We start from the raw sequence: 24,967 nt of genomic DNA, 5'->3' as shown, positions 1-24,967 counted from the left end.
GAATGCCCTCCCATTGGATGTCAAGGTGATGGACAACTACCTGACATTCAGAAGACATCTTAAGGCGGCCCTATTCAGGGAAGCTTTTAATGTATGATATTTTAGTGTTTTTTGGTTTCTGTGGAAGCCGCCCAGAGTGGCTGGGGAAACCCAGCCAGATGGGCGGGGTACAAATAATAAATTATTATTATTATTATTATTATTATTATTATTATTATTATTATTATAGGGCTGCTAAAAGGTTTGCTGTGGAGGTGGGGAACTTGTGGCTCTCCAGTCAGTAACAGCTTGTAAGGTGGTGTGGGTCAAATGAGAGGGGCAAGATGTGGGGAGTTTGGTGTGGTGCAGCGTGAGCGTCGGATTCTGTTGGGAAGTCAGGAGAGGAACAGTGCCCCACTGTACCACCTCAGCTGTAGCTACCACCTGCAGCCATGCTGACTGGAGCTGGTGGGAGTTGTAGTCCAAAACATGACTTGCTTGGTACGCAACAATATGAGAGACCGGGAAGAGACAGCAAAGAACAGAGCACTAAGTCTGCCAACAAAATGTCATCAACAGATACAATGTGTATTCTCAAATTAACCATTATTTGCAGAATCTCAGAATAAGAAACAAGTATACTGAGTTTGACATGCCACTAAGGAGGACTTTGCACCAGCGTTGTTCTAGGTGCATTTTGCAACAAGAAATTTCATTAGCGCAAGCAGTTTTTGAGCTCTGGGTGCAGTACTGAGCCTAAGATTTCAAATTAAAACTACAGAGTGGAAGGGAGGACCCTTTTCTGCCTCCCCACTTCCAGCTACTCTCTGAAGACTGGAGAAGAGACCCTCTTAGGAATATTCGGGGGGGGGATAATATGTGAAAAATGAACATATTTATGCTGCAGTTCATTCATTTTCAACTTTGTATGCTTGTTATTAAAAAAAGTGTGCCATTGCGGCACCCATAAGCTAGCTTTAGCTCCTAGCTTTCATATCTCAGTTTCAAACACTGCTTCCTACCTTCATGGCCCCTGTTCCTCATGCCAACATTATGTGGTAAAGGACCCAAAGTGCAAAATGTGGACAAATGGAGAGGTGAGATTCAAAGCACAACTTCTTCTCTTCCCTCTCTCTACTCGATGCATGTGTAAAGAGGATTGGGGGGGGGGAGCTACTCCCAAGTCAGTGGGGACCTAGAATCTATGTGGTCAGTCCTATCTTGGACTCCTTGAAATAGCCTGAACAAATGACTTTTCAACCTGCACTTCTTAAGCCCCACCACCAAGGCACATAGTGTAGAAAGACACCTACTTTTCACTATTTTAAAATAGCATCCTACATTTGTTTCAAGACTGTCACCTAAATAGATTATCAAAAATTGTATCTATGTTTTATGGGGGGAAAGCATGACTGGACTGTTTGCTAATCCCTTGAGTAGAGCAGCCAGTCTTGTCCACTGCCTTAAAGCTAATCTTTCCCATAGCTTGTTTTTAGGTATCCATGTTGCCTTAAAAACTTGGGGGTGGCAGATGTTATTACCCTTGCTAACAGATTGACTCACTGTTATGGCTTCAGAGATATTATTACTGTACAAATACATACACAAATTTAAAGGCTATATAAAGTGTGTAGTTACAGTAACTATTCATTCTCTCTTTTCTTCATTTTGGAGATTCAGATACTGTTGATCAATCTAGTCTAGCAGCCAGAGGAACACAAATTGCGATGTTATATCAATTAAAAGGTTATTGGTCTCAAATACTGTCAAGAGTATGCACAATAAATAATAAACAAAATAATGAAATAAATCTATACAACTGATGTTTTGCATGTATCATTTCTTCAGCTATGATAAAGTGCTATGATAAAGCAGACTTGAATGATAAAACTGGTATTTTTTTGCAATTATCTCAGTTATCACTGAACTAGAAAATGACTGTAGTCACAATCTATTTTAAGATACAAAAAGGCCATCCATTGGCAGTTATACAAAGGATTTGTAACTAACCAATAAAATGGCTACTACTTACATATGGGTAAGTAACCCAGTTGTTTGGTCTTTTATTAAAAGGATAATACAGATGGACTTCAAGATCTCATCAAGTAATGATGAGACTCAAATCCTACGCCACTAGGAGTGTCTCCAGAATATAAGATTCTCATCTAAGAAAAAAAGAAACTCTCCCATTTGCAGTATAGTTGAGTCAGAAGGGGTACCCAGCTCCCAGCCCTGTTTTCTGACTGCAGGAAGCTACAGTAGAAGATCCCAGAAAAAACAAACCAAGAACAGCAGTCAGTGAAGAAGTAGCAAGATGAATTTTCCGATTGACACTAGTGGCAGGGAGTTGCTTCTCATCTGGGAGGTAATGTTTCCCTTGCCCCCATGATAGGCTGAGGGTAATACATCCCACAGCATTCACAAAATCAGTTCCCATTTTTCAAAAAGTTGACACATAGTGACCACTATTTGATAGCCACCACATACAAAGCGACTGTAGTGAACATGACAACAATCGTGCGGCAACTGTTCAACTATTTACACCATTCCCCGCTAAAAGTGTACTATGCATACAGGGGGTCAGTGAGGCCTTATGCCTTCTGTCATATCTCCTTCCTTGCTGAGATGAAGAGGATACCTCTCTGCCTTTGCCCCAGCAGTGTGATTCATCCTTGGTAGAACAATTGAACCACAGTAATCAAAGCTGCAGTCATAAACTTTAGGGGAGATGTACCAACTAAAGCCAAAAGTAAAATACATGCTTGAAATTTAAGTATCATTTTTTGTAACTTGGCTAGAGCTAAATCTTACCTGACAAAGCCAACAGATACAGAAACTCTCTTATCTCATGGAGGCATTGTCTCACAGGCATGAGTAAAACCACTGGGGAACTGTAACATGCGTTTTGCAGATGCAGGCCTGTTTCAGGTTTTGAGGAAAATAATGAATGATAACTTAGGAAGCTTCCACTTCTCAACCCAGCCTCTGCAGCACCAACATTCAGAGTATGCCACCTCCTGTGGCCTCTCAGTCTGGTTGACAATGTGACAAGCAAGGCAGTCCGAGCCTAAGGCAGAAGGTCCAAAAGTCATTTCTTCTTGTGTCCCGAGGCACTGGCAGCTATACTGTGTTCAGCCATATTGGACATGACACATCCACTCCAAGACCTTTTGACCCAGTGTCTAGACTCTGGGTCAATGGAAAGTTATAGGTCGCTTACTAGACTCTGAAGATCACTGAATATTTGACAGGTGGTAAATAACTATTAACAGTCACAAAACATCTCCAGCAGAAAAGAAAATGTATGAAGCCTAGTGGGAAAACAAACAGAAGAACTGGACACCCTGAATTTTGAGAATATCCATAAAAAATAAAAAAATAGAGTTGTATGTATAAATAGTTTAAATACAAAGCTCCATTATTTCACAAGTTCTTCAAGAGGCCTTTAGGCTAATTCAAACAATCTAGTGCCTGACTTTTTTGGTGGGAGAATCTAATCTTGTGGAACTTTTCATAAGGATTCTAGTCACCCCACCACCTCATGCTAGGCAAGATTCAAAACTAAGCATAAATGTTCTCTTTATACCCACTGGTTCTGATATATAAATGCTTCCCACTTCCTAACTTGTATAGCTTACAAGATATAAATAAAATAAACACATAAGGATGACAGCTTGTGATGTGACAGCAAGAGGACTGAAATGGTTTCATCTTGCTAGAGCCTATCTTCACATTTCTGTCAGTGAAGTGGTGTAAAGAACAGTCCAAGGCCAATTCACATGACCTCTTTATGATGATTATGTAGTAAAGCCACCGCAGGTTGACTCTCCTTCCCCTTCCTTTTTTCGGCACTGACTAGTCTTGAGAATGTTCCACTACATCTCTAACATGTGGGGAGTCTACAATTCAGCACCTCCTAAAAAAGCTTTGAAATGTAAATGCAGCCAGGAATGGTGAGGTGCTATCTCAACATGTCTCACAGCATTCACAAGACCAATTACTAAGCCCAAAAAAAGAAAACACATGGTGACTTCACCATTTAACAGCCATAACATGCAAAAAGACTGTAGAGAACTGAACAACAATTATTACAGTCTCTGGTAAATGTTTCTCATTTCTCAGATAATTATACACAGAAATGGGAAAAAGTCAGACAGTTCAGAATTTGGGGAGGAATGATTCACCTAGACGTGGGAGAGAAGCTATGAGACCCACACCCCTCCCAGCCATTTTCTCAAAACTAAAAATCCACCCACAGTTCCAAAAAGATTGGGGATGCTTCCACTGACCATCTGAAGAAAGGACTGAGGGAAGTAATTTGGAATATCATATATCTGTCTACGTTCCTCCATGATTGGGAGGTGGACAAAACTTTCTATAAATTGCTTCAAAGCCCTGACAGGCCAAAGGTTCTGCAGTACTGATGTAAGGAAAGGACACTAAATGGATCTCGCAAGTGTATGGGAGTTATTACCTCTAGGTTAAATTATTACAATGCGTTATACACAGAGCTGCCTCTGAAGTCAGTTTGGAAAGTTCAGCTGCTGTAGAATTCAGTGGGCAGGTTGCTCAACGAGGCAAGGCAGTTTGAGCATATAATGCCAATCCTTGACTGACTGCACTGGTGGCCAGTTAATTTGTGGGCCCAATTCAAAGTGCTGCTTTTGACCTATAAAGCCTTAAACGGCTCAGGACCACAATGCCTCAAGGACTGCCTCTCCCCACATGAACCAACCCAGACTCTGTGATCAACATCTGAGGCCCTCCTTCATGTGCCTCTTCCATGAGAAGTCCGGAGGGCGACAACACGAGAACAGGCCTATTCTGCAGTGGCTCTCTGCTTGTGGAATGCTCTCCCTAGGTAGGCTCACCTGGTGCCTTTGTTACATATCTTTCGGCAGCAGGCAAAAATATTTCTCTTTTCCCAGGCTTTTGGCTAATTAAACTATCTATGGCCTTCTAAACTAGAGGTTTTTGTTTTTGTTTATTATTATGGTATGCATTTTTGTGTTTTTATATTGTAAACCACCCTGTGATCCTTGGATGAAAAGCAGCATAGAAATTTAACAAATAATAAAGATAATTAGACAAATTCTGCTCTGTAGTCTCTCCTATTTAATCACAGTAAATGTTGGTTTTAGAGAAGGTGTGGGAACCTTTGGCCCTCTAGATGTTGCTGAACTACAACTCCCATCAGCCCCAGCAAGCATGGCCAATGGCCATGGGTGACGGGAGTTTTAGTGCAGCTACATCTAGAGGAATAAAGATTCCCCACACCTGTTGTAGAGTATGATCTCAGTGAATTATGAGAAAGATATGGCATTAGGTGCTACTGGTACTTGAAATGTGCAGGAAACAAGCCATTACAGTATTTAACAGTGAGCCCTTGAACCGAGCCAGAAGTAAACTGTAGGCAGCACAGTTACATTAAGCCATAGTGAGGTGACTTACGAATTTTAGTCAAAGCACAGATTTCTGAATCCTGCAGTAACTGAAAGTTTCTGAGCTAACTTCAAGGGCAATCCTGCAAAGAGACTATTAACAGTAGTCTAAACAAAATGCTACAACTGTATGAATGATGAAAACAAGATGTCAATCCGTGAAATTGGGTTGCAGTCAGCCCACCAGCAAGCAATAGTAGAAAGCACTCCTGAAGATTTAGAAGAGCCTCAAAAGCATTCTTGTGTCAGAATGAATCACACAGCGATTGCCAATGATGTCTGGTAGGTAGCTGGGTGTTTACAATTCCGTATAGAAGCACTTAATTCCAACAAACATCTGGTGGTTGACAACCATCAATATCCTACTTCCTTCAGTAACTGGGGGAAAAAATCTTATCGGAACAGATACATATTTTAGTTTAGATCCTTCTCACTTTAGTCCTTAGCGGACAGCATGTTCCAAATATTAACAAAATGTAAGTGATAGTTAATCAACCCCCCATTCCAATATATGAAGAAGCATTCCCTGCCATAGCATATCAAATTGTACAGAATGCTGTTGCATCTCGCACCATATCCTAGACAATCTTGACAGGTTTTGTTGTTGTTAAAAAAACATCAACACCACCAGTTACTACAAACTGATGGAAACTGACATGCAGCTGGGGGCTGCCACCCAACATGTAGCCTGTCGGTTAAAAGCCACTGAGAACCAGCTGTCAGTAAACGTCTGTGGAAATGTACACGTCAGTAAGAATGGCAAGATGGGTCATAGGCACTGCTTCCCCAGACTATGTGCTTGATCCTCGTTCTGAGGCAGAAGAAAACAAGCCCATTGTTCAATCTCTGGAATGCGGTCCAAAGCATAAGATCAATGTCATCTATGGAACACAATCAGGTTTCATAAATCCCTGGCAGCTGTTCCAGCAAAGAAGCCAGTCTTGCAAGAATTCAGACTTTTTTAAAGTGGAAAAAGGTGGGGAGGGGAGCAAATCAGTGCCTGGCCATGAAAAGAACCAGATATATAATCTTAGAGCTATTAACAAGAGCACACTGAACTAAGATTAATTTTGTGATGAATAAAAAAGAGAGATTTCCCCCACTCTGCAGATTCCTGCCATAGAATGCTACTCTGAAGAAAGAAAAACGTTAGGGTCCAGTTGAATTAGCATGGGACCTCTGATAAATCAAGGGTAACATTGCTGCGATAAAGGAAGATACATCATCAAAATCTTAAGTGAAAGTGAAGAGGATAATTTTTGAAGAAGAATTTGGATTCATAGATGAGTACAAAGGAAGCTGGGAACACAGAAAACTGCTTTCTATACCAGTGGTCAGTCTTGCTCAGTTCTGGCTCTTCAGGATTTCAGACAGGAGCTTTTCCCAGCCCTACCTTGAGATGCCTAGGACCTTTTCTGTTCAAAACACGTGCTCTACTGAATTACCGCCATTTCCCATCTTTGAGAATCCACAGATATAAACACATCAGTTAATAGATCTTTCTCTCTCTCTTGCTTTTAAGCATAACAATCAGGACTTTAGTACTGCTTCAGTGCATACAGCACACCAGTTATAAGTAATATATCAACATTTCCTACCCAACTCATTGAGGCAGGGGAGACAGAGTTGTTCCCCAAGAGATGCTATGAAAATGCCATGTCTTCTCCAAGGTACATAATGTCCCTAGTGGTCTGCTCCATGGCCCAGTCGCCAAAAGAAAGCAACATGGCTAGATCAGCTCTTCCTAGTCAAAAGACGTACTTTAAAAAGGAACACAAGCAAAACAATTCCATAAGGACCTCCCAACGTCTGCCTGGTGGTCTCTAGAGCTCTCTAAACTGCAAGTTCTATTAATCTGCAAAATGTGCCACTTGATTTTTAATTTGTGATACACAAACTGTGGAGCCATTAGGAGAGAACAGCAATATAATTATTTTAACATGATTTACATGTGGAAAATAAAAACAATTGTAGTGGATACCTCTAGAGGCCACAGAAGTCAAAATTAGATTCTCTACATAAGTCACGTTAAATTCTCTTAAGACCTGCTATATTTTCATTGAAATTCAGTGGCATTTTCCACTGTTGACCAGACACCAATCAGGATGTTGCTTTTGCCCATAAAGTCCTGAATGCCCTCAGACAAATATACCCAGGGAACATTTTCTTCCCCCATTTTGCTTTGGTTAAGCTGTTTTATTTTAGCCATTCCAATTCAGCAAAAAAGAATTTGACTAATAGAAAATTAAGTTATTAATTGGCTTAAACCATAATACCATTCAAATTCAAATTAATGACAAGTTACAAGCAACATTCCTTAATCCTTTCAGCACTTGGGAGACAACTATTCACTGTTCCATTTTGATGAGTATTGTATATAAACTTCACCCCCTTCCACTTCTGTCCCAATAATGCTTTCTTATCTAGCCCACCTACTCCTCTTCCTTATACATTCCCTATTATAGGGATACAACTAAAACTAAATATTTAAGGACAAAGACTTTGGAAGCATGTGGCTCCCTAACTGAGGACTTAGGCTTGCCCATGAGTGACATGATCATGAGTTCAACACAAGAGTTTGTTCTCACCTTAAAACTTTAAGGGTGAAAGAGCCTTTTCACAAGAACTGGCAATACACTAGTCAGATATAAGGCAGATAGTTTAAAACAACCTTTCTAGCCTGGTGAAATCCAGATGTTTTGAATTACAACTCCCATCATCCCAAAACTTCTCAAGGGCACTAAGTTGGGGAAAGCTGATTCAGAACATCTGCTTCTTGGTCACTCTGCACTTCTCCCTGATGGTCCCCACACATCCAACCTGTTTTTTTCTTCGGAATAGTTTTCAATATTTGATAACTTTTTTATTTATTATAGTTATACAAGCATATTTCCTCCCTTAGGACTCCTGAGCACTTTATAATCTACACATTTAAAAAAGCAATAGGCACCATCATTAGAATAAATGAAAAACACAGCATCACAGAAGCAGCTAATTAATCAAATCAATTAAAATCCAATTTCCATGACAGTACAGCATTGTAGGCTGTGTTAATTCATCCAAAATAAGTATTTAGTCCATTAATCCAAAATAATTATTTCATATTTAGTGAAAGTGTCATTAATCTGGCCCAATTTTGTGATGTGTGACAGCACCAAAGAGGTCTGGCTAGCTTAGATGACCCCAGGGATCCTATAACAGTTATAGAATAACCCATTTACAGTGAGACTGCAAAAACTAAATAATAAAAAAGTGAATTCCAGATTTAAAAGTATGCCAGGGTTTGGATAGTTTTGTTCTCATGTTCCTTTCAAAAGGAAACTAAACTCAAAAAGCCCAGTTCCCATGGAACTTCTCACTGCTTAAAGAAGTAGAATGAACACAACATTTAACAAAATCATAGAACTGTAAAGTTGGAAGGGTAATCTAGCCCAATACCCTGCAATGAAGGAATCTCAACTAAAGCATTCATGGCAGATGGCCATCTAGCCTCTGCTTTAAAACTTCAAAGGAAAGAGAGTTCACCACCTCTCATGGGAGTCTGTTCGACCACCAAACAGCTCTTATCGTTATTCCTAATTTTTACTCAGAAGCTCCTTTCTTGTAACTTGAATCCATTGGTTTGGGGCCTACCCTCTGGAGCAGGAGAAAACAAGTTTGCTCCATCTTCCATGTGAAATCCCTTTAGATATTTGACGTTGTCTATCCTATTTCTTCTCAGTCTCCTCTTTACAAGGCTAAACATACCCAATTCCCTCAACTGTTCCTCATAACGCTTGGTTTCTAGACCTGTTATCGTTTTGGTTGCCCTTCTCTGTACACAGTCTAGTTCATCAATATCCTTCTTAAATTGTGGTGCCCAGAAATGGGCACAGTACTCTAAGTGTGGTCTGACCAAGGCAGAACAGAGTGGTACTATTACTTCCCTCTTGATGGCTCCCCAGTGATGCAGACTAAGGCAGGGGGCACTTTTTGTGTAAAGGGGTCTGTACATGCCTAGCAGTGTCTATGTTAAGAAAGGCTTCGTTGTTGTTGTTGTTGTTGTTGTTGCTGCTGCTGCTGTTTCCATTTCCAGTGGGCATGAGCAGGGCTTCCTGTACTGACATAACACCATGACATCTTGTACCATGCTGGTGCATAACACTTATGAATATGTATAGTGCAGCTTTACAATATCAAGGAAGGCTTTCAAGTGTTGCAACAGAAGTCCATAATCTCCACCAAATCCAGATCCTTGTCTGACTCAGTTCCTCTTTGGGCATAACTTCAATACTGCCATCAAATTCTGCTTCAAAGTGGAATTGGGTAAGCCCCCCAGCCCCCAAAAGCAGAACTGACTGAGGTGTTCCTATCCTCTCTTCCCCTGCCCCCTCTCTTTCTGCCACAGACAGCGCTACAGTATGGTTCACCAGTTCTAACTCTTGGGCGCTTTTAAAAATTCCTGCAGTAAAAAATGAACCAGACTGGATTTAGCTTTGATTCTGGAGACTGCATTAGTAACACCTGTCCTGCAATATGTGGCTTGGAACGATGGCATCCTCTACAAAGGGCAAAGACAGATGGACTTCTCAGCTAGAAAGCAATTAAAACACCTCTCAAGCTATCCAGTGTGCCACAGGACAGAAACCACAGAGTCCTAAAGGCCTTCTAATGAAAACATGGGGGGGGTGTATTTTGTTTGGTGAAGATATTCATACACTCTGCACCCGTGCACACAGGTACTCACACTGAGACTGCCACAGAGGGATAATTAAACTGAGAACATGAGTGAACGCTCCCAGAAATGGCAGGTTACAGTTTAATAAGCAGCTCACAATGTCATTAAAATGCTCACCCTGGGAGAGCATCTTTAGAGAGGCTTTCATTTGCATTCCATGACCTGATATTCTGAGAACTTGGCAGATAGGAAGAAAGAGCTGGCTTTTGGAACTAACAGAATCCAAGGCGCCCACTCGCGTTTTCTCCCATCTTCATCCCATACATCAGAATCTCAGTGCTTTAGAGGCAACACATCACTTTTAGCAATTGCAGAAATGCTGTACTGTACCTAGCACTCTCTAGGTACTAGGAAAACGGATATATATGTTTGTGGAAAGAGCTCTCCTCATGACTTTTTCTTGGGCTGCCTATTTTCCACACATTTTTGTCCTGACCAGCTTCACCACCCTGAGCAAAAGAACCACCAGCAAGCTGGAAAAGAGGCAAAAATAACATATGCATGGAAAACCTGTGACCTTTCACTTAGAAGACAATCCTAAAATGCCTCTTAACTGTAACTAACAGGAAAGTGATAAACTGGGATTCAGCTAATGAATCCTGTCAGCAGATGCCCTATACAAGGACTTCCACATGTGCAACAGGCTTTCCTCCCTTCCCTCAGCATGCCCCTCAGAAATGGCTTGGGGGCTGTCGAGAGAGGGAGAGGAGCTGTGAGTTGTTCGGTCAAGCAAGCTGAAATACCTGCCATGGCAGAACAATTGTCTTAGCGCAACATTAAATTCATTTCACAGTAAGGCAGAATATACAGGCTTCAGTCCATCGTGGCATCAATAATCCAGCAGCCACTTTCTTCTCACTCCTCCCTGTAGGACTGCAAATCCCAAACTCTTAACTCATAAAATGGAAGCACGCTATACTAGGAACTGTAGCCTGTTAAGGGTTCTGGGAACTGTAGCTCTGTGAGAGGTAAACTACATTTCCTATGATTTTTCAGGGGGAGGGGACGTGTCAAAAGTGCTTTAGATGTATGGTGTGTGTGTGCAGCCTGTACTTACCTTGCTGCAAATACAAAAGGATTGCCTAGCAACCAGCTGGCCCATACTTTAGCCTAAACAATTTACTTTATTGAGGCTGTTGTGAAGGCAAGTTCTGCAGCAGTTGAAGTACCACTTGCCTTACACATTCACATTTGGTGGGGTTCAAGTAAACAGGTGAAGGACTTGCCAAGCACAAATACAGACACCTATGCTAGAAAGGGCAAGCAGCACAGGACCAAGAAGCTATCTGCAAGATATCCAAAAAGGCAAGCCAATTAGAGCAGGTAGCTCAGAATGAGAGGCTCAAAATAGATGTTGCAAAAGGTGGGAGAGGGAAGCCAGATGAAAGAGTGCAGTACAGAATTTTTCCACACATTTCCTGTCATTTGTTGGGTTTCAGGCTCATAAATAAGTAATGCTAAAATTACCAAAGGAAACTGGACATCAGTAATTCATAAGTTCCATTCCTGCTTGGCTGCAGAATGGCCAAAGAGAGTCTTGTCCTATGTACCTCACTGTAAGCCAGTTTCCTCTTATAAAAATCAAATAAACACATTTTATATCTTACCCTTTATGAATGGCTTAGGGCAGGTTTTAACATGCTTATGATCAAAAAAATAAAAACAGAGTCTAAAAAACATAAACTGTAAACTATCAAATATCACAAAAAACAGACCTTATTATAACCCCAACCAATTCCCCCTGCCTCCCGTCCCAATCTGATAATAAATGCAGTTGCTAAAAGCTAACAAAAATAGAATTGCTTTATAATTTGTTTGGAAGATGCTCGAGTTGGGCTTTAATGAATCTCTAAGGATAGAAAGTGAGTGTCATGGAGTTGCTGTCAGTCATCCTTCGAGATTTTAAAGTGACTCAGGGGAAGAAGTAATTTGTTAGATATGAGATGCCAAAAGGCAAACTATCACCAGGTCCTGCAAGCAGGTCATCAACACCTCATGATCAGTAATATCAAAAGGCACTGAAATATCCAATGGGGTCCATAGGACATTATTTACCCTGTTCATCTCTGGGCTCAAAGAGTTGATCAGTGCTAGAAAAGAAATCCTCAAGTCATACCTGGGCCAGACTAACAGTTTTACAGAAAACTGGTAGCATCTTGGGGTGACTGAAGTTACAGTGACCAGCACAAGAGGACTGAAATAGGGCAGTGATTCTTCCTCAGTGGTGCCACACAATCAACCCAAATAATCCCCATCCCTGGGCGTAGCTGGGGGGGACAGCTGCCCCCCAATCAATAAAAATACATAGCTAACTGAGGTTCTACACACACACACACACACACACACACACACCCTGCTTTAAAGCTCTGTGTCCAAACGGGTCAAAAGCTAAGTGTGTATAAGCCCTCAGTCTGGTAGTGCTGATGGAAGAGCTGGGTGACACTTTGACAAACTGCCCAGAGCAAGGGAAAGCAGCAGCTCCAGAAACCTTTTATCAGTTGATGGCACCAGACTGGTCATCTGCTTTCATCTCATTTTCCAGGCCAAGAGAATTATAGATTGACAAATGAATGCCACAACTGAACTTATCTATAAGAACTGTCTATGCATTCCCTCATCTGACCAGCAGCCACTAAGAAGGAAGAAGTCTATATCCAATCCAAAGGCCTCTTGGTTTAAGCCTAGAAATGTCTGACAGTCTGAACGCCGTTGAAAGTCCTTCCCCGGAATTTCCAAGCTTGCAATTTGTATGCTCTTTATCCACTTCAGCCCCTCTACTGGCTTAGGTTTCACAACTTGTTTTATCCTCCATTCTCTCTTACTAAGCCCTTTTGCTGGTTTGTTGTTCTGTTTAAAAAAGACACTTCCCATCCCCTTGCCATCTTGCTGCTCATATTGTGCTGCCCTCAGTCATCATCTCCATTCTCCACCATTCCACCTTAAGCTCTCTCTTATTCTTTTGTCTTGTTTTTCCAACTCTTTCCATTTTTAAATAGGCTGTTAAGTTAAGTTGCTTGCCTAGGAAGAGAGGTGATCCATTTGAACCAAATCCTTCTCTCTTTCTTTCTTTCTCTCTCTCTCTCTCTCAAAAAAAAAAAAAAAAGATGGGGGGAACCAGAGCCTTCATTTCATTTACAACACGGAGACCCTTTGAAGAGACTTCTTTTTCATAAGCCCGTTTGCCTGCTCGGTGCATCCCGCGGGGACAAAGCAGCAGAAAGGGGGTCTCCTTCGCTCAGCTCGCCTGACCTACGACTCTCATTAAGAGAATCTTTTCAAACCAGACACTGCAAAAATGTCTTGCTTGCGCCTCAGTTGCTTGGGGGAGGTGGAGGGGAGCTATTTGGAGAAGCTGTCTCCATGGCAACACATATTCCCATCAGAAAATGTGCACAGGTCACCTGTTTCTGTGAAAGTTTCTCTCTTGTTTTCTTTCCCTGTCTCTCCAACAGGTGCCAGGGGAGCAGATGCTGTTTGCCACAGGAGCCAGGAGGGGATGTGAGAACACCCCTGATTTGGGAGCAATGCCTCCGGAAATCCATCCCCTCCCCCTCCCTCCCCCCCCAACCCCGGCTGTGAAGTTGGCAAATGTCTACTCTGGTATGTGAACAGCAGCAAAATGCAGAGTTCCCAGTGCTCCATATTGTGGGAGGGAAACAAGAACCTGACACTTCTGAGGGCTCAGGTGCAAACTTGAGTGAAAGGGGCAGCCAAGTGACAAGCCTGGTCTCCAGGTGCTATTCATGTCAAACCTGCCATTGTGAAAAGCAGTTCAAAGATATGGGAAGAAGAGGGAGTTTCAGGAGAGGAGCGTGATACATTGGCAGAATTGGCTTTGCAAGGAAACCCAAGCTGTAGGTTTAGACAGTTCTGCTAAAATGGCTTTCACCCTCTTCCTCCAAGCAACAGAGGTGAGACCCACCTACGGAAGTTTGAACAGTTTTTGCTTATTTGTGGTATATGGCTCTGGTGACTGCAAAAATTGCCCTCCTATAACATCCTAGGTGTTCCTACACAAAATGGCACAAGGTGCATGGTACTGATAATGCATCATTTCCAGGGCTCCACAGGCAAATCGGGGCCAGGAGATAGGCACACTGTTGATGTGGGCCTCAATTCAGAAGGCTTATGCTATAATAAGCAAGTTAGCCTTTACGGTGGCACAAGACTCTATATTGCTTTTGCCAGGATATTGGAATTAAAAAATCTAGCAATGGAGCAATTCTGGGTGCACTGGCCTTGTGAGAGTCCTAGACTCAAGAAAAATGAAAAGGGAAGCAAGCAAGTAGGCAAAGAGGTCTGGATAACTGTAAAAGAAGGTCTTACCTGGGCTGAAAACAGGTCCCAAAAAGAAAACAAAAGTAGCCCAGATCAAGGCGCTCTTGCTATCATCTCTTGAAGAGATTCTAAACAGCTCTTTTTATTATTTTTTCTCTTAGTTTAGTATTGAATTGTAAACTACCTCAAATGTCACAGCAGAAAGGCAGCATATCAAAGCAACTCTGAAAAGCCACAGTCTAATTTTGGAGAGTTACTGTAATATACAGTAGTGCCTAGACAAGTGTCACAGGTACTGGAAGCATGTAGCACACCCCTGGAAAGAACCTATGGGTTTGTCAGGCCAACATGCCTGACAACTCCTCAGTTCAGTAAGACAAAAGTCAAAAACTAGACCAAGGCACGTGGCAGGGTTTCATATGCACTTTCTCATACTTTATACCTGACTGAAGGACAGACTCTTGCCAGAAAGGCTGGCCACACTGGAGTTGAGAAACTGAAGACAGAAGTGCAGAAGACAGAAGGTTCTGATCTGTTGACTAGTCTACAACAGATGACTAAGCTCCCACTATTTAATACCAGGTCTGTCCAACCCAGCTACTTCAAGCTCTCTGGCAATGATAGGAGGCCATGTTGCACACCCCTATACCTTTACATCTGAAGGCAGCCCTGTTTAGGGAAGTTTTTAATGACTGATGTTTTAATGTATTTTTACTCTCTTGTTGGAAACCACCCAGAGTGGCTGGGGAAACCCAGCCAGATGGGTTGGGTATAAGTAATAAATAAAATAATAATAATAATAATATGGTTGAAAAGTGGTTGAAGTACACACTGATTGGATAGCTCACCAAACCAGGTCCAAACTTCAGGCCATTCAAACAACTGAATCTGTAGAGAATTTACTTTTTTAGGATTATGGTTCTAGGAGCCTCAGCAGCTAGAGACTTCTCAGGGGTGTCCCCTGTCTCCTCCTTGCTGGAGATGGTGTTCTCTGTTGCTTTCAAGAAGAGCTCCAGCTCTCTAATTCTTTGCAGCATAGCTACACGTTCCTCCAGTTGCTGGACTTTGTCTTCTAAGAGGGCAATCAACATACAATTGCTGCAGCTAAAGCTGCCTGCAACCTTTGGCAAGATGGCAAACATTGCACAGGAACCGCAGGCGACTGCAGCTGTTCCCTCACCCTCCATCTTGAAAACGTGTCGTTGGGGGTGGCTACAGTGGTCCTCCATCTTAAAAAGAGTGAAGACAGGACAAATACCCCCCCCAAAAAAACCTAGGTCTCCCCCAACAAACAAATTAGAGCAGCTAATCAGCCACAAAGAAACACACACACAAGAAAACCCTTTTGCTCCTCCTTCAGCTGCTGCCCTGCAAGCTCTGATAAGCTCCTCCCACAGCTAATCACCTGACTCAACAGAAACCCTGCCCCCTCTGACCTTTGCACAGGGAGAGCAGCTAATCAGCCACAAGATTAGATGCACATTTGCCCAAGATTTCTATCTCACTAGGTTGAAAAAGAAAAGTTTCAACATAGGATAAATCTCTGTTCTTCATTCAGTTTGAAAAATATAAGCACCAAGGATTTTGGAGGTATTTATTTTTTAAACCAGAAAGGCAGCTCTCATTAAAAAGCTACCAGGTGTTCCCAGCACTATATGTAGCTCCTTTTTTAGCTTTAATGATTTCACTGCTTATGTTACAGATGCACTCTCCAGGACCTTTCCTGGAGCATCCAAATGTCATCTCTGCACCCTAAAGCAAGTGTAAATTTGGTAAATCTGATGTTGCTATTAAAAACGTAGACTTGCACATAAAGTGCACACTTAATAGCACTGCTTTCCTTACTCGCTTTCTACTGCCCATATTATCAGCACAAGCTACAACAAGGCTTGTGCATTTACCCATAGTTAGGGACAAAGGAAACTAGTGTGCAAATGCTAAACAATGGGCATTTGCACACAGCCATTTATTATGGAAATGGTGCTGCCCATAGACACAAATTTAGGCAATACCATACCCTTTAATCCTGATTTACCATGGGTAGGGGGGGGTGTTATTGCAGAAACATTAAATCTGGGGCTGTTGCATGTATATTGCTCAAAATATGCATGCATGATAGGCACTGAGGGCCCCTCCAGATATCATTTTTAACTTCACATTCAATGATTATCTGTGTCCATGATGATATCAGGGCTATAATGCATGATCCCACTTTGAATAATAATTGTAGGTGCAAAAGTTTTATGATGGTCACACCACTTCATTTCCAATCAGTAAATATCTCAAAATCAGTGTTAGAAACTGGGATACAAAAGTTAGGAGCAACATTGCTCCTGGGACTTGGACTGTAGGCACAAAAACAGGTTGTCTAATCGCCACTTTTTTATTTATATATAGATTTCTTTTTTAAAGACACTACATGTTTTTTGTTTTAAGAACCAGATTTTGGCACAAATTTAATCCAGACATGTTTAGTAACATGAAAGAAACAATAGTTTAGCAAGGATTTTTTAATACAACTATGTGAGTGTCATAGCTACCTGGCAAGAGCAACAGGGGGAATCCCATAATGAGGGCTATGTCATTTCCAACAGTTTATCCATCAATTTCCTTACAGGAATATTTGTGGGAAACAACCTGCTATAGGAGATGCATGAGATTTCATTGCAAACAATGATAAGTTGGAGTGGGGAAGATGATACAACAGGAAGCACAAAGCACTGATGCTTCCTGGTGCCGTTGCAGGTCCTCTTTGAAGGCAGTCTAATATCCCCAGCCACATTATAAAGAAGGAAGTACAATGGTACCTCAGGTTACAGACGCTTCAGGTTACAGACTCCGCTAACCCAGAAATAGTACCTCGGGTTAAAAACTTTGCTTCAGGATGAGAACAGAAATCGCAGGGTGGCGGGGTGGCGGCAGCAGGAGCCCCCATTCGCTAATGTGGTACCTCAGGTTAAGAATGGTTTCAGGTTAAGAACGGACCTCCAGAACGAATTAAGTTCTTAACCCGACGTACCACTGTATTAGCACACAAGCATTGCTGTCTATGAATTCTTTAAAATGCCCAATTCAGCACACAAAAGTGTTGCTTTTAAAGAGATAGGTGCAGATAGAGCCTTGAGAAAACATTTTGGAAGTGTAGTTAGGGGTTCAAGTCAGGCCAATTAAGAAAGGTGGGTGTTTTAAATGTTATCTTTTTATTTAAAATAAACAAAAATAATCCAGTAAGAACAAAAATGCAATCTGCTTTTTAAATCAACAATGATGACTTAACATTCTAAGATTTTCAGTTAATAATGGTTTATACAAATTGGTATAAATTAGGGAGAAAGGGAGGCAAGTACCAATCAACATCACCATCATGCTGAACATGTGGAAATGCCCTAGCTTACAATGAACACAGGAATTCTGAAATTCATGATCAGTAATATTTCCCCCCATTGAAAAACATAAGCTCTCTTTCTCCTAACAACATCATATATTGCAATCCATGGAGGTTTCCAAGTTTGACTGTTCCTTTGTCTTCCCCTCAAGATCGCCTGCATTCTAAGCAACATAGGGCAGGGTTGGGGAAGAGATAAAATTCCAGAGAATGGGGATGACCAACATGAAAACTGAATTGAATTGCACTGTCCTTTGGTCTTTAAACAGTCTCTCCCTTCTGAACTAAATAACACTCTTGCAGGTTACAGTATGTCCATTCAGCTAGCTTCCTTATCAGAGATGGGAAATAAACAAGATAACTGAATGGCAGTCTTTCCAAAGAGTGTTATTTGCTGGCTCGCAATAGGGCAAGCAAAAAAGCACGTAAAGCTGTCAATTCTGATGAAGGAAAACTCTCACACAGGGTGCTAGGAAACAGCAGCAAATGTTTTAGCAAGAGTCAGATAAGATTTTAGGGATGTGTTTTTTAGAGTTAAAAGTTTGTGATAGGGAATTTGTTTGACAGGAGATGGGAATCAGTTGTGCTCTATTATATAGGAGAAGATATATGAATGGAAACATTTGTGATGTACAAAACGTACATGGGAACCTAAATGCATTCCCTTCAAAATCACATTCCTGTGTTTCTCTCTCTCTCTCTTCTTCTAGCCAAGACTGTTGCTGTGAAATTGCCATGTCTCCTTTGTGCAATTTATGGAGAGTCCAGACAACTTCATAAGCCAGTTGCAATGCTCCCATGTTTTCTTACCTTCCTCTACCTTCTTTAAAAATAAAATAAAAAACCCATGGAAAATCTGCTAAGGAGGGGAAGAACAGAATAGCAGTTAAATCTCTTTGCAGGTATGGATGGTAAAATGTGTGATGGAGGCAGAGTGAGAAGAAATGTTCCCGGGGGAGGTAGATGACACGTTGGGACAGCCTCTCCTCCTCAGCTGCTTGCCATGAATTTCTGGTTTCAGAGCTGTTTCACATCCTGCACCATAAGTCCTTTTTCTCCTGATCTACCAGCTCTCTGCCTTAATTAATTGCTTCCTGTAATGAGGTTCCCTCAACCCACACAGTTCAAATAGTTATTTAATTAGTAGATTACTTTGAAAACATCAGTGCTTACTTCCAAGTACAGATGTGCAGGTGTCTCTGGCTAAAACCCTATAAGGCTGCAATCCATTAACCTTGGACTGCAGTCGGGCACAATTTGTTTTTAATGCAGTTATACTACAGTAGACTGACACAACTAACAAGGAAAAATCAAGGCTATAAATTTTCTATCCATATTGTAACACTGACTGGATCAGGATATCTGATTAGGTTCCATTGTGAAATTAACTACACTGGAAAAGGGCATTTCCAGGTGAAATCCATGGGACCTACAGCCCAATCCATAATCATGTTAATGCAGAAGATAAGCTGCAACCCTCTTGCCCTGAGCTGCAAGCATTGGTTGTTTTTTTTAATACAACTTTTTAAATTTTTTCAATTGTACTGCTTCAGTAACTGCATACATGTACAGTGGTGGCCCGCAAGACGAATGCCTCGCAAGACGGAAAACCCGCTAGACGAAAGGGTTTTCCGTTTTTGAGCTGCTTCGCAAGACGATTTTCCCTATGGGCTTGCTTTGCAAGACGAAAACGTCTTGCGAGTGTTCCGATTTTTTTCCGCTCCCCCCCTTTTTCTAAGCCGCTAAGCCGCTAATAGCCTTTTAGCCGCTAATCCGCTAAGCCTTTAATAGCCGCTAAGCCTTTAATAGCCGCTAAACCGCTAATAGCGCTAATCCGCTAAGCCGCTAATAGGGTTGCTTCGCAAGACAAAAAAACCGCTAGACGAAGAGACTCGCGGAACGGATTAGTTTTGTCTTGCGAGGCACCACTGTACACAGGTACAAATACAAAATAAGGGGCTAAAATGGCACTGAGAAGCATCTGCTTCAAAATGTCAGAAGAGAAAGTGACGAATGAGGGGAAAGGAGAGGAAACAACAATTCTCACAAAGCTTTGTCTTGCCCATAGTTCCATGCATAAAGGCCCCCAAAAAGGACAGACCCCTGAAGTGTGGATGGCTAACGCAATCCTGCTTGTAGTTTACAGCACTAGAGGCCCTCCATCTATAACAGTGGTTCTCAAAGGGAAGTGGATGGCAAGTGTGGCAGAAAGATTCAAGAACAATCAAATAAACATTTCGGTATAGCATAGCATAGCATAGCACAGCACAGCACAGCACAGCACAGCACAGCACAGCACAGCATACTTTCTGGATGTCCCAAGATAATATTATACAGTAGTTATGGTCTATGTTATAGATTAAGCACTGATAGGAGTTGTTTTTTGATTTTCCAATATATTTATTATGAATTAAAAATTTGGTGTGGCATGAGCAAATGTTTATTCTGAAAGAAATGAATTTGAGAAGCACTGATCTAGAAGCATCCACCCACCCACTCATTCATTCATACATACACACAAAATTGGCATTCTCTGAGGAAATATCTATGAGACCAACAAACTTTTAGTTTCAAACATATTTAGCAAAAAAAATCATCCCAGTCCTTTTGGGATGGTAAGAAAGTGTCTTCCACTGGTACACATGAAGAAGATTACAAGCAAAAAGTCCCCACATGTTTCCATCATAACAGTGAATATTTCAAAACCTTGTGCAGAACTTTATACCAGGGATGGGGAAATGGATCTGGTCTGTGGGCTGGATCCCTAGCTCCCCAACATCCTCTGGGTCAAAGTTGACAGGTGGGTAGGGATGCCTACTTGTCAATCACCTGATGTCAGAATAATATCAGGTGATCCATGACATGGCACTTTAAAGTTTTCAATTGTTGAGTCTTCAAACCATTGTGCAGAGCTTCCTGCAAGTACATAAGATCAGTTGATTGTTAATGCTTACAGAGTGCCTGTACAACACTTTGAAGTCCTTAATATCAGATAACAGTCAGGGCTGCAAAGTGCCATGTACAGCCCTCTGAAAGCACTGCCCATCTGCTGATCATCAGTGATTGTGAGAAGAGAAGAGAAGAGAAGAGAAGAGAAGAGAGAAGAAAAGCCATGCAGATCACTTATTGGCTCAGCCTTGACCTTATTGGACCTATTTCTGACATCATACATGACGTCAAGTTTACGACAGGTGGGTATGGTTTCTCGTGGACAAAATGGGGAGGCCTGTCAGACCTAATTAGGCCCAATGGTCAAAGATTCCCCACCACTACTTCATACACTCCACTGATCCCGAAAGATAACTGTTGTCTTTGCAAAGTCTAAAGGAAAGACGGTATCACAGGTAAATAATACTTAACAGCCAGCGAGAGCAAGAGGATTCAGGCTGCATGATTAATTGGAAATACATAATATAAGATAATGTGTATCACCTTCACAAGGCAAAAGTAGGAGAGGGTTTTACCTAGCAGGCATAAAACAGAAGACTTGTTACATAGGATCACTCACCTTGATGTATACGTCAAGGGCTGTGTGGACACGGTTCACTGCCAGATGGATGGACAGTGGAGTCGTGTAGGGAAAAGTTGCCATGACAACATGGCTAGGGGCTGGGAAGTTGATGATCTTGAAACCATACTTCAGAAACATGCGCACCACTTCCTCAGATGGCTTCTCTTCTCCTTCACTCAAGATACTACCCACAAGATAGCGGCATTTCTCTGGATCCACCTTTAAAGAGAAATAAGGGCTGGCATCAGACAACAAAGGGCTTCAAAGGGCTCGTGATACTGTGTTTAAAATAATGGAATAATACCAGTCTTATCATTCAGTGATCCTACTGGCAGCTTAAGGCAGTGGTTCCCAAGCAATGTTCTGGAGAGCCCTAGGGTTTCTCAGAAGCAAACATTTCCCAGCATGATAACTTGCCTACCATTACTGACATTTATGTGCAGCCAAAGAAGAGTGCTTTACAAATTGAGCCAGAGCCAAACAACAGTTTTGAGAACCTTTAAGTCAAGATGGAACTCTGGGTGGTTTATTAAATTGTGCATCCAATTGTCATATTTGCCTGAAAAGGGGGTTGTGGGGAAATTGCAGTCAAATATAACTAGCAAGCTTAGGGCTAGTTAATTCATGAAGGGGTTAAAGGTAAAGGAAAAGGGACCCCTGACCATTAGGTCCAGTTATAGCCGACTCTGGGGTTGCAGCGCTCATCTCGCTTTATTGGCCGAGGGAGCCGGCGTACAGCTTCTGGGTCATGTGGCCAGCATGACTAAGCCGCTTCTGGCAAACCAGGGCAGCGCACGGAAACGCCATTTACCTTCCCACCAGAGTGGTACTTATTTATCTACTTGCACTTTGATGTGCTTTCGAACTGCTAAGTTGGCAGGAGCAGGGACCAAGAAACGGGAGCTCACCCCGTCGTGGGGATTTTAACCACCGACCTTCTGATCAGCAAGCCCTAGGCTCTGTGGTTTAACCCACAGCGCCACCCGCTTCCCACATGAAGGGGTTAAGACCACAGACTTATATTCCTAGACTTAGTTAGGACATGGGCCCTCATCTCCAGAGAAGAAAGTAAAGCATCGTCGTTCATTTTCTTTCACTATGTGAACTCATTGAGATAGGATGTGCCTGAGCTTGCTCGCTACAAACTCAGACCATGTGCTTAGAGCTATTTCACTATATTTTGTATCCCACATTGCTGCTGCATAGAATAACTGTGCATAGAATGACTCTGACCTTTGGAGTTTGTACGGTAAGTAAAGCATTTAAACTTACGAACAGTGTGGTCTGTTCACTGTAAGATGGGTAGAGAGGGGAAGCACTGTAAAAATTGTGAACCGTCCAGAACAAATTTGGGGGGTGTATAGGGAGAGGAGAGGGAGGGGAAGTTCCTCTGTGCAGTTGGAAGTCCTTGCTAAAATGGAACAACTTTGTTGGATGCTACTCTATGCAGTTAACATTGTGTGGTTTGGCCCTCAGTTTATGCAGGAATTTGGCAAAGGCCAACTATACCTATTGAGGTATAGTTGGTAACCTATGTGAACTGAGATGGTGACAAGGTTTCCCAAACTTGGGTCTCCAGCTGTTTTGGGACTATAACTCTCATCATAAGCTCTCCCCGATGCTTTTTAACATCTTTATGCGCCCCCTCGCCCAGCTTGTCCGGAGTTTTGGGCTGGGTTGCCATCAGTATGCTGATGACACCCAACTCTATCTGTTGATGGATGGCCATCCTGACTCGGCCCCAGACACACTGACTAGATGTCTGGAAGCTGTGGCTGGATGGTTACGTGGGAGCCGGTTGAAGTTAAATCCTTCGAAGACAGAGGTCCTCTGGCTGGGGCGGGACGATATGGGATCGAGGGGGCAACTCCCATCTCTTGCGGGGGTGCAATTAGTGCCAGCACCGGCCGTTAAGAGTTTGGGTGTAATCTTCGATACCTCCCTCTCTATGGAGGCGCAGATTACAGCTATAACAAAGGCGGCATTTTTTCATCTCCGCCAAGCTAAGCAGTTGGCCCCTTATCTCTCTCGTCCTGACCTAGCCACTGTGATCCATGCGACGGTCACCTCCAGACTGGATTATTGTAACTCGCTCTACGTGGGGCTGCCCTTGAGACTGACCCAGAAACTCCAGCGGGTGCAGAATGCCGCGGCGAGACTCCTTACGGGGTCTTCGCTGCGAGAGCACATTCATCCGGTATTATACCAGCTGCACTGGCTCCCGGTGGAGTACAGGATCAGGTTTAAGGTGCTGGTTTTAACCTTTAAAGCCCTATACGGCCTAGGACCCTCGTACCTACAGGACCGCCTCTCCTGGTATGCCCCACAGAGAAACCTACGGTCTGCAAACAATAACATCCTCAAGGTCCCAGGCCTCAGAGAGGTTAGGCTGGCCTCAACTAGAGCCAGGGCCTTCTCGGCTGCGGCTCCAAACTGGTGGAATGCTCTGTCACAAGAGACTAGGGCCCTGCGGGACCTGACATCTTTCCGCAGGGCCTGCAAGACAGAGTTGTTCCGCCAGGCCTTTGGTCAGGGCGCAGCCTGACTCCCTCCTCTGGCAACCTGCACAGAATTTTGCTTAATTGGTTGCCATCAATTTGATTTAATTAATTTTTATAATGAAATATTTTTAGATTTTGTGATCATTTGACTGATTATTTGATTGTTGTTAGCCGCCCTGAGCCCGGCTTCGGCTGGGGAGGGCGGGATATAAATAAAATTTATTATTATTATTATTATCATCCCTAGCTAGCAGGACAAATTGTCGGGGATGATGGGAACTGGAGTCCAAAAACAGCTGGACACCCAAGTTTGGGAAACCCTGCCTTAGCAGATGCCAAGAGATTTATTGGCAAGATGAATCAATGTTAAAGGTCACTCTGAAAGTTGGCATTTTGGAAACCACTGCTTCAAGAAAGCAAAAGTTATTCTTTTTACATTTGTTCAATGCTTTTTACCATCAAAGCAACTTACAAAAGATCAAACTACAGAACTTCTGAAACATTTAAAAACCACAATGCAGAATAAAACATAATGATAAACACTTCAACAGAAATATTGAATTGAGTCTGAGGGCTGCTTCACATATTGCATTTTCACCATATACATGCTTCACGCTTGCTGTAAGTGAAAGGCAAGCAAAAGCATTAAAACATTAGTTGTTTTTACTGCTGTTTGGTTCTTGAATACTGTCTAATAACCAATAAAAATGACTAGTATTTATATGACTAGTATTTATCAATATAGATTGGTTAATTGTGCCATATTACTGTTACCCTCTGCTACACAAAAATTACTTTTCACCAACATCATAGGAGGCACTGTCACACAGCTCACAGCCACTAAGTGGAAAAAGTAGGTCCAGCTCTCATTAGTTCTGCATTTAAAAATGATTCTCAGAATAAAGATGGAAAAATCAACTTTAGGAATGTGGTAAAGATTACTCCAAACTTAATTCCAGCCTTGTATCTCCCTTGGAACCCCAGAGTGGCAATGAATAAGAAAGCACATATAAGCATGTGCCGGGTGCCTTTCTTTAAATACTAATAATCACAACATAAACAGCCAGGTACACCTGGGGTTAGGATTAGGAAAAAGGTTTCCCGGTTAGAATGGATTATGTCAAAATAGGTTTGAGCATTGTCACCACACATTTA

The 24,967-nt window shown here is 42.2% G+C and overlaps 1 protein-coding gene across 4 annotated transcripts in view; it reads right to left on the bottom strand.

The window, feature by feature from the left end:
- TEX264 (testis expressed 264, ER-phagy receptor) overlaps positions 1 to 24,967 on the bottom strand; it is a 150,624-nt gene that overhangs the window by 77,351 nt on the left and 48,306 nt on the right. For all 4 annotated transcript variants that reach the window (XM_082214588.1, XM_082214591.1, XM_082214590.1 and 1 more), the window contains one exon: positions 21,309 to 21,530. In XM_082214588.1, the coding sequence (XP_082070714.1) occupies positions 21,309 to 21,530 (222 nt within the window). The remainder of the gene's footprint in view (positions 1 to 21,308; positions 21,531 to 24,967) is intronic.

This window comes from Podarcis vaucheri (genome assembly GCF_965113315.1).
Source record: "Podarcis vaucheri genome assembly, chromosome: 2".
NCBI lineage: Eukaryota > Metazoa > Chordata > Lepidosauria > Squamata > Lacertidae > Podarcis > Podarcis vaucheri.
This window is presented reverse-complemented; position numbering and strand designations above follow the sequence as displayed.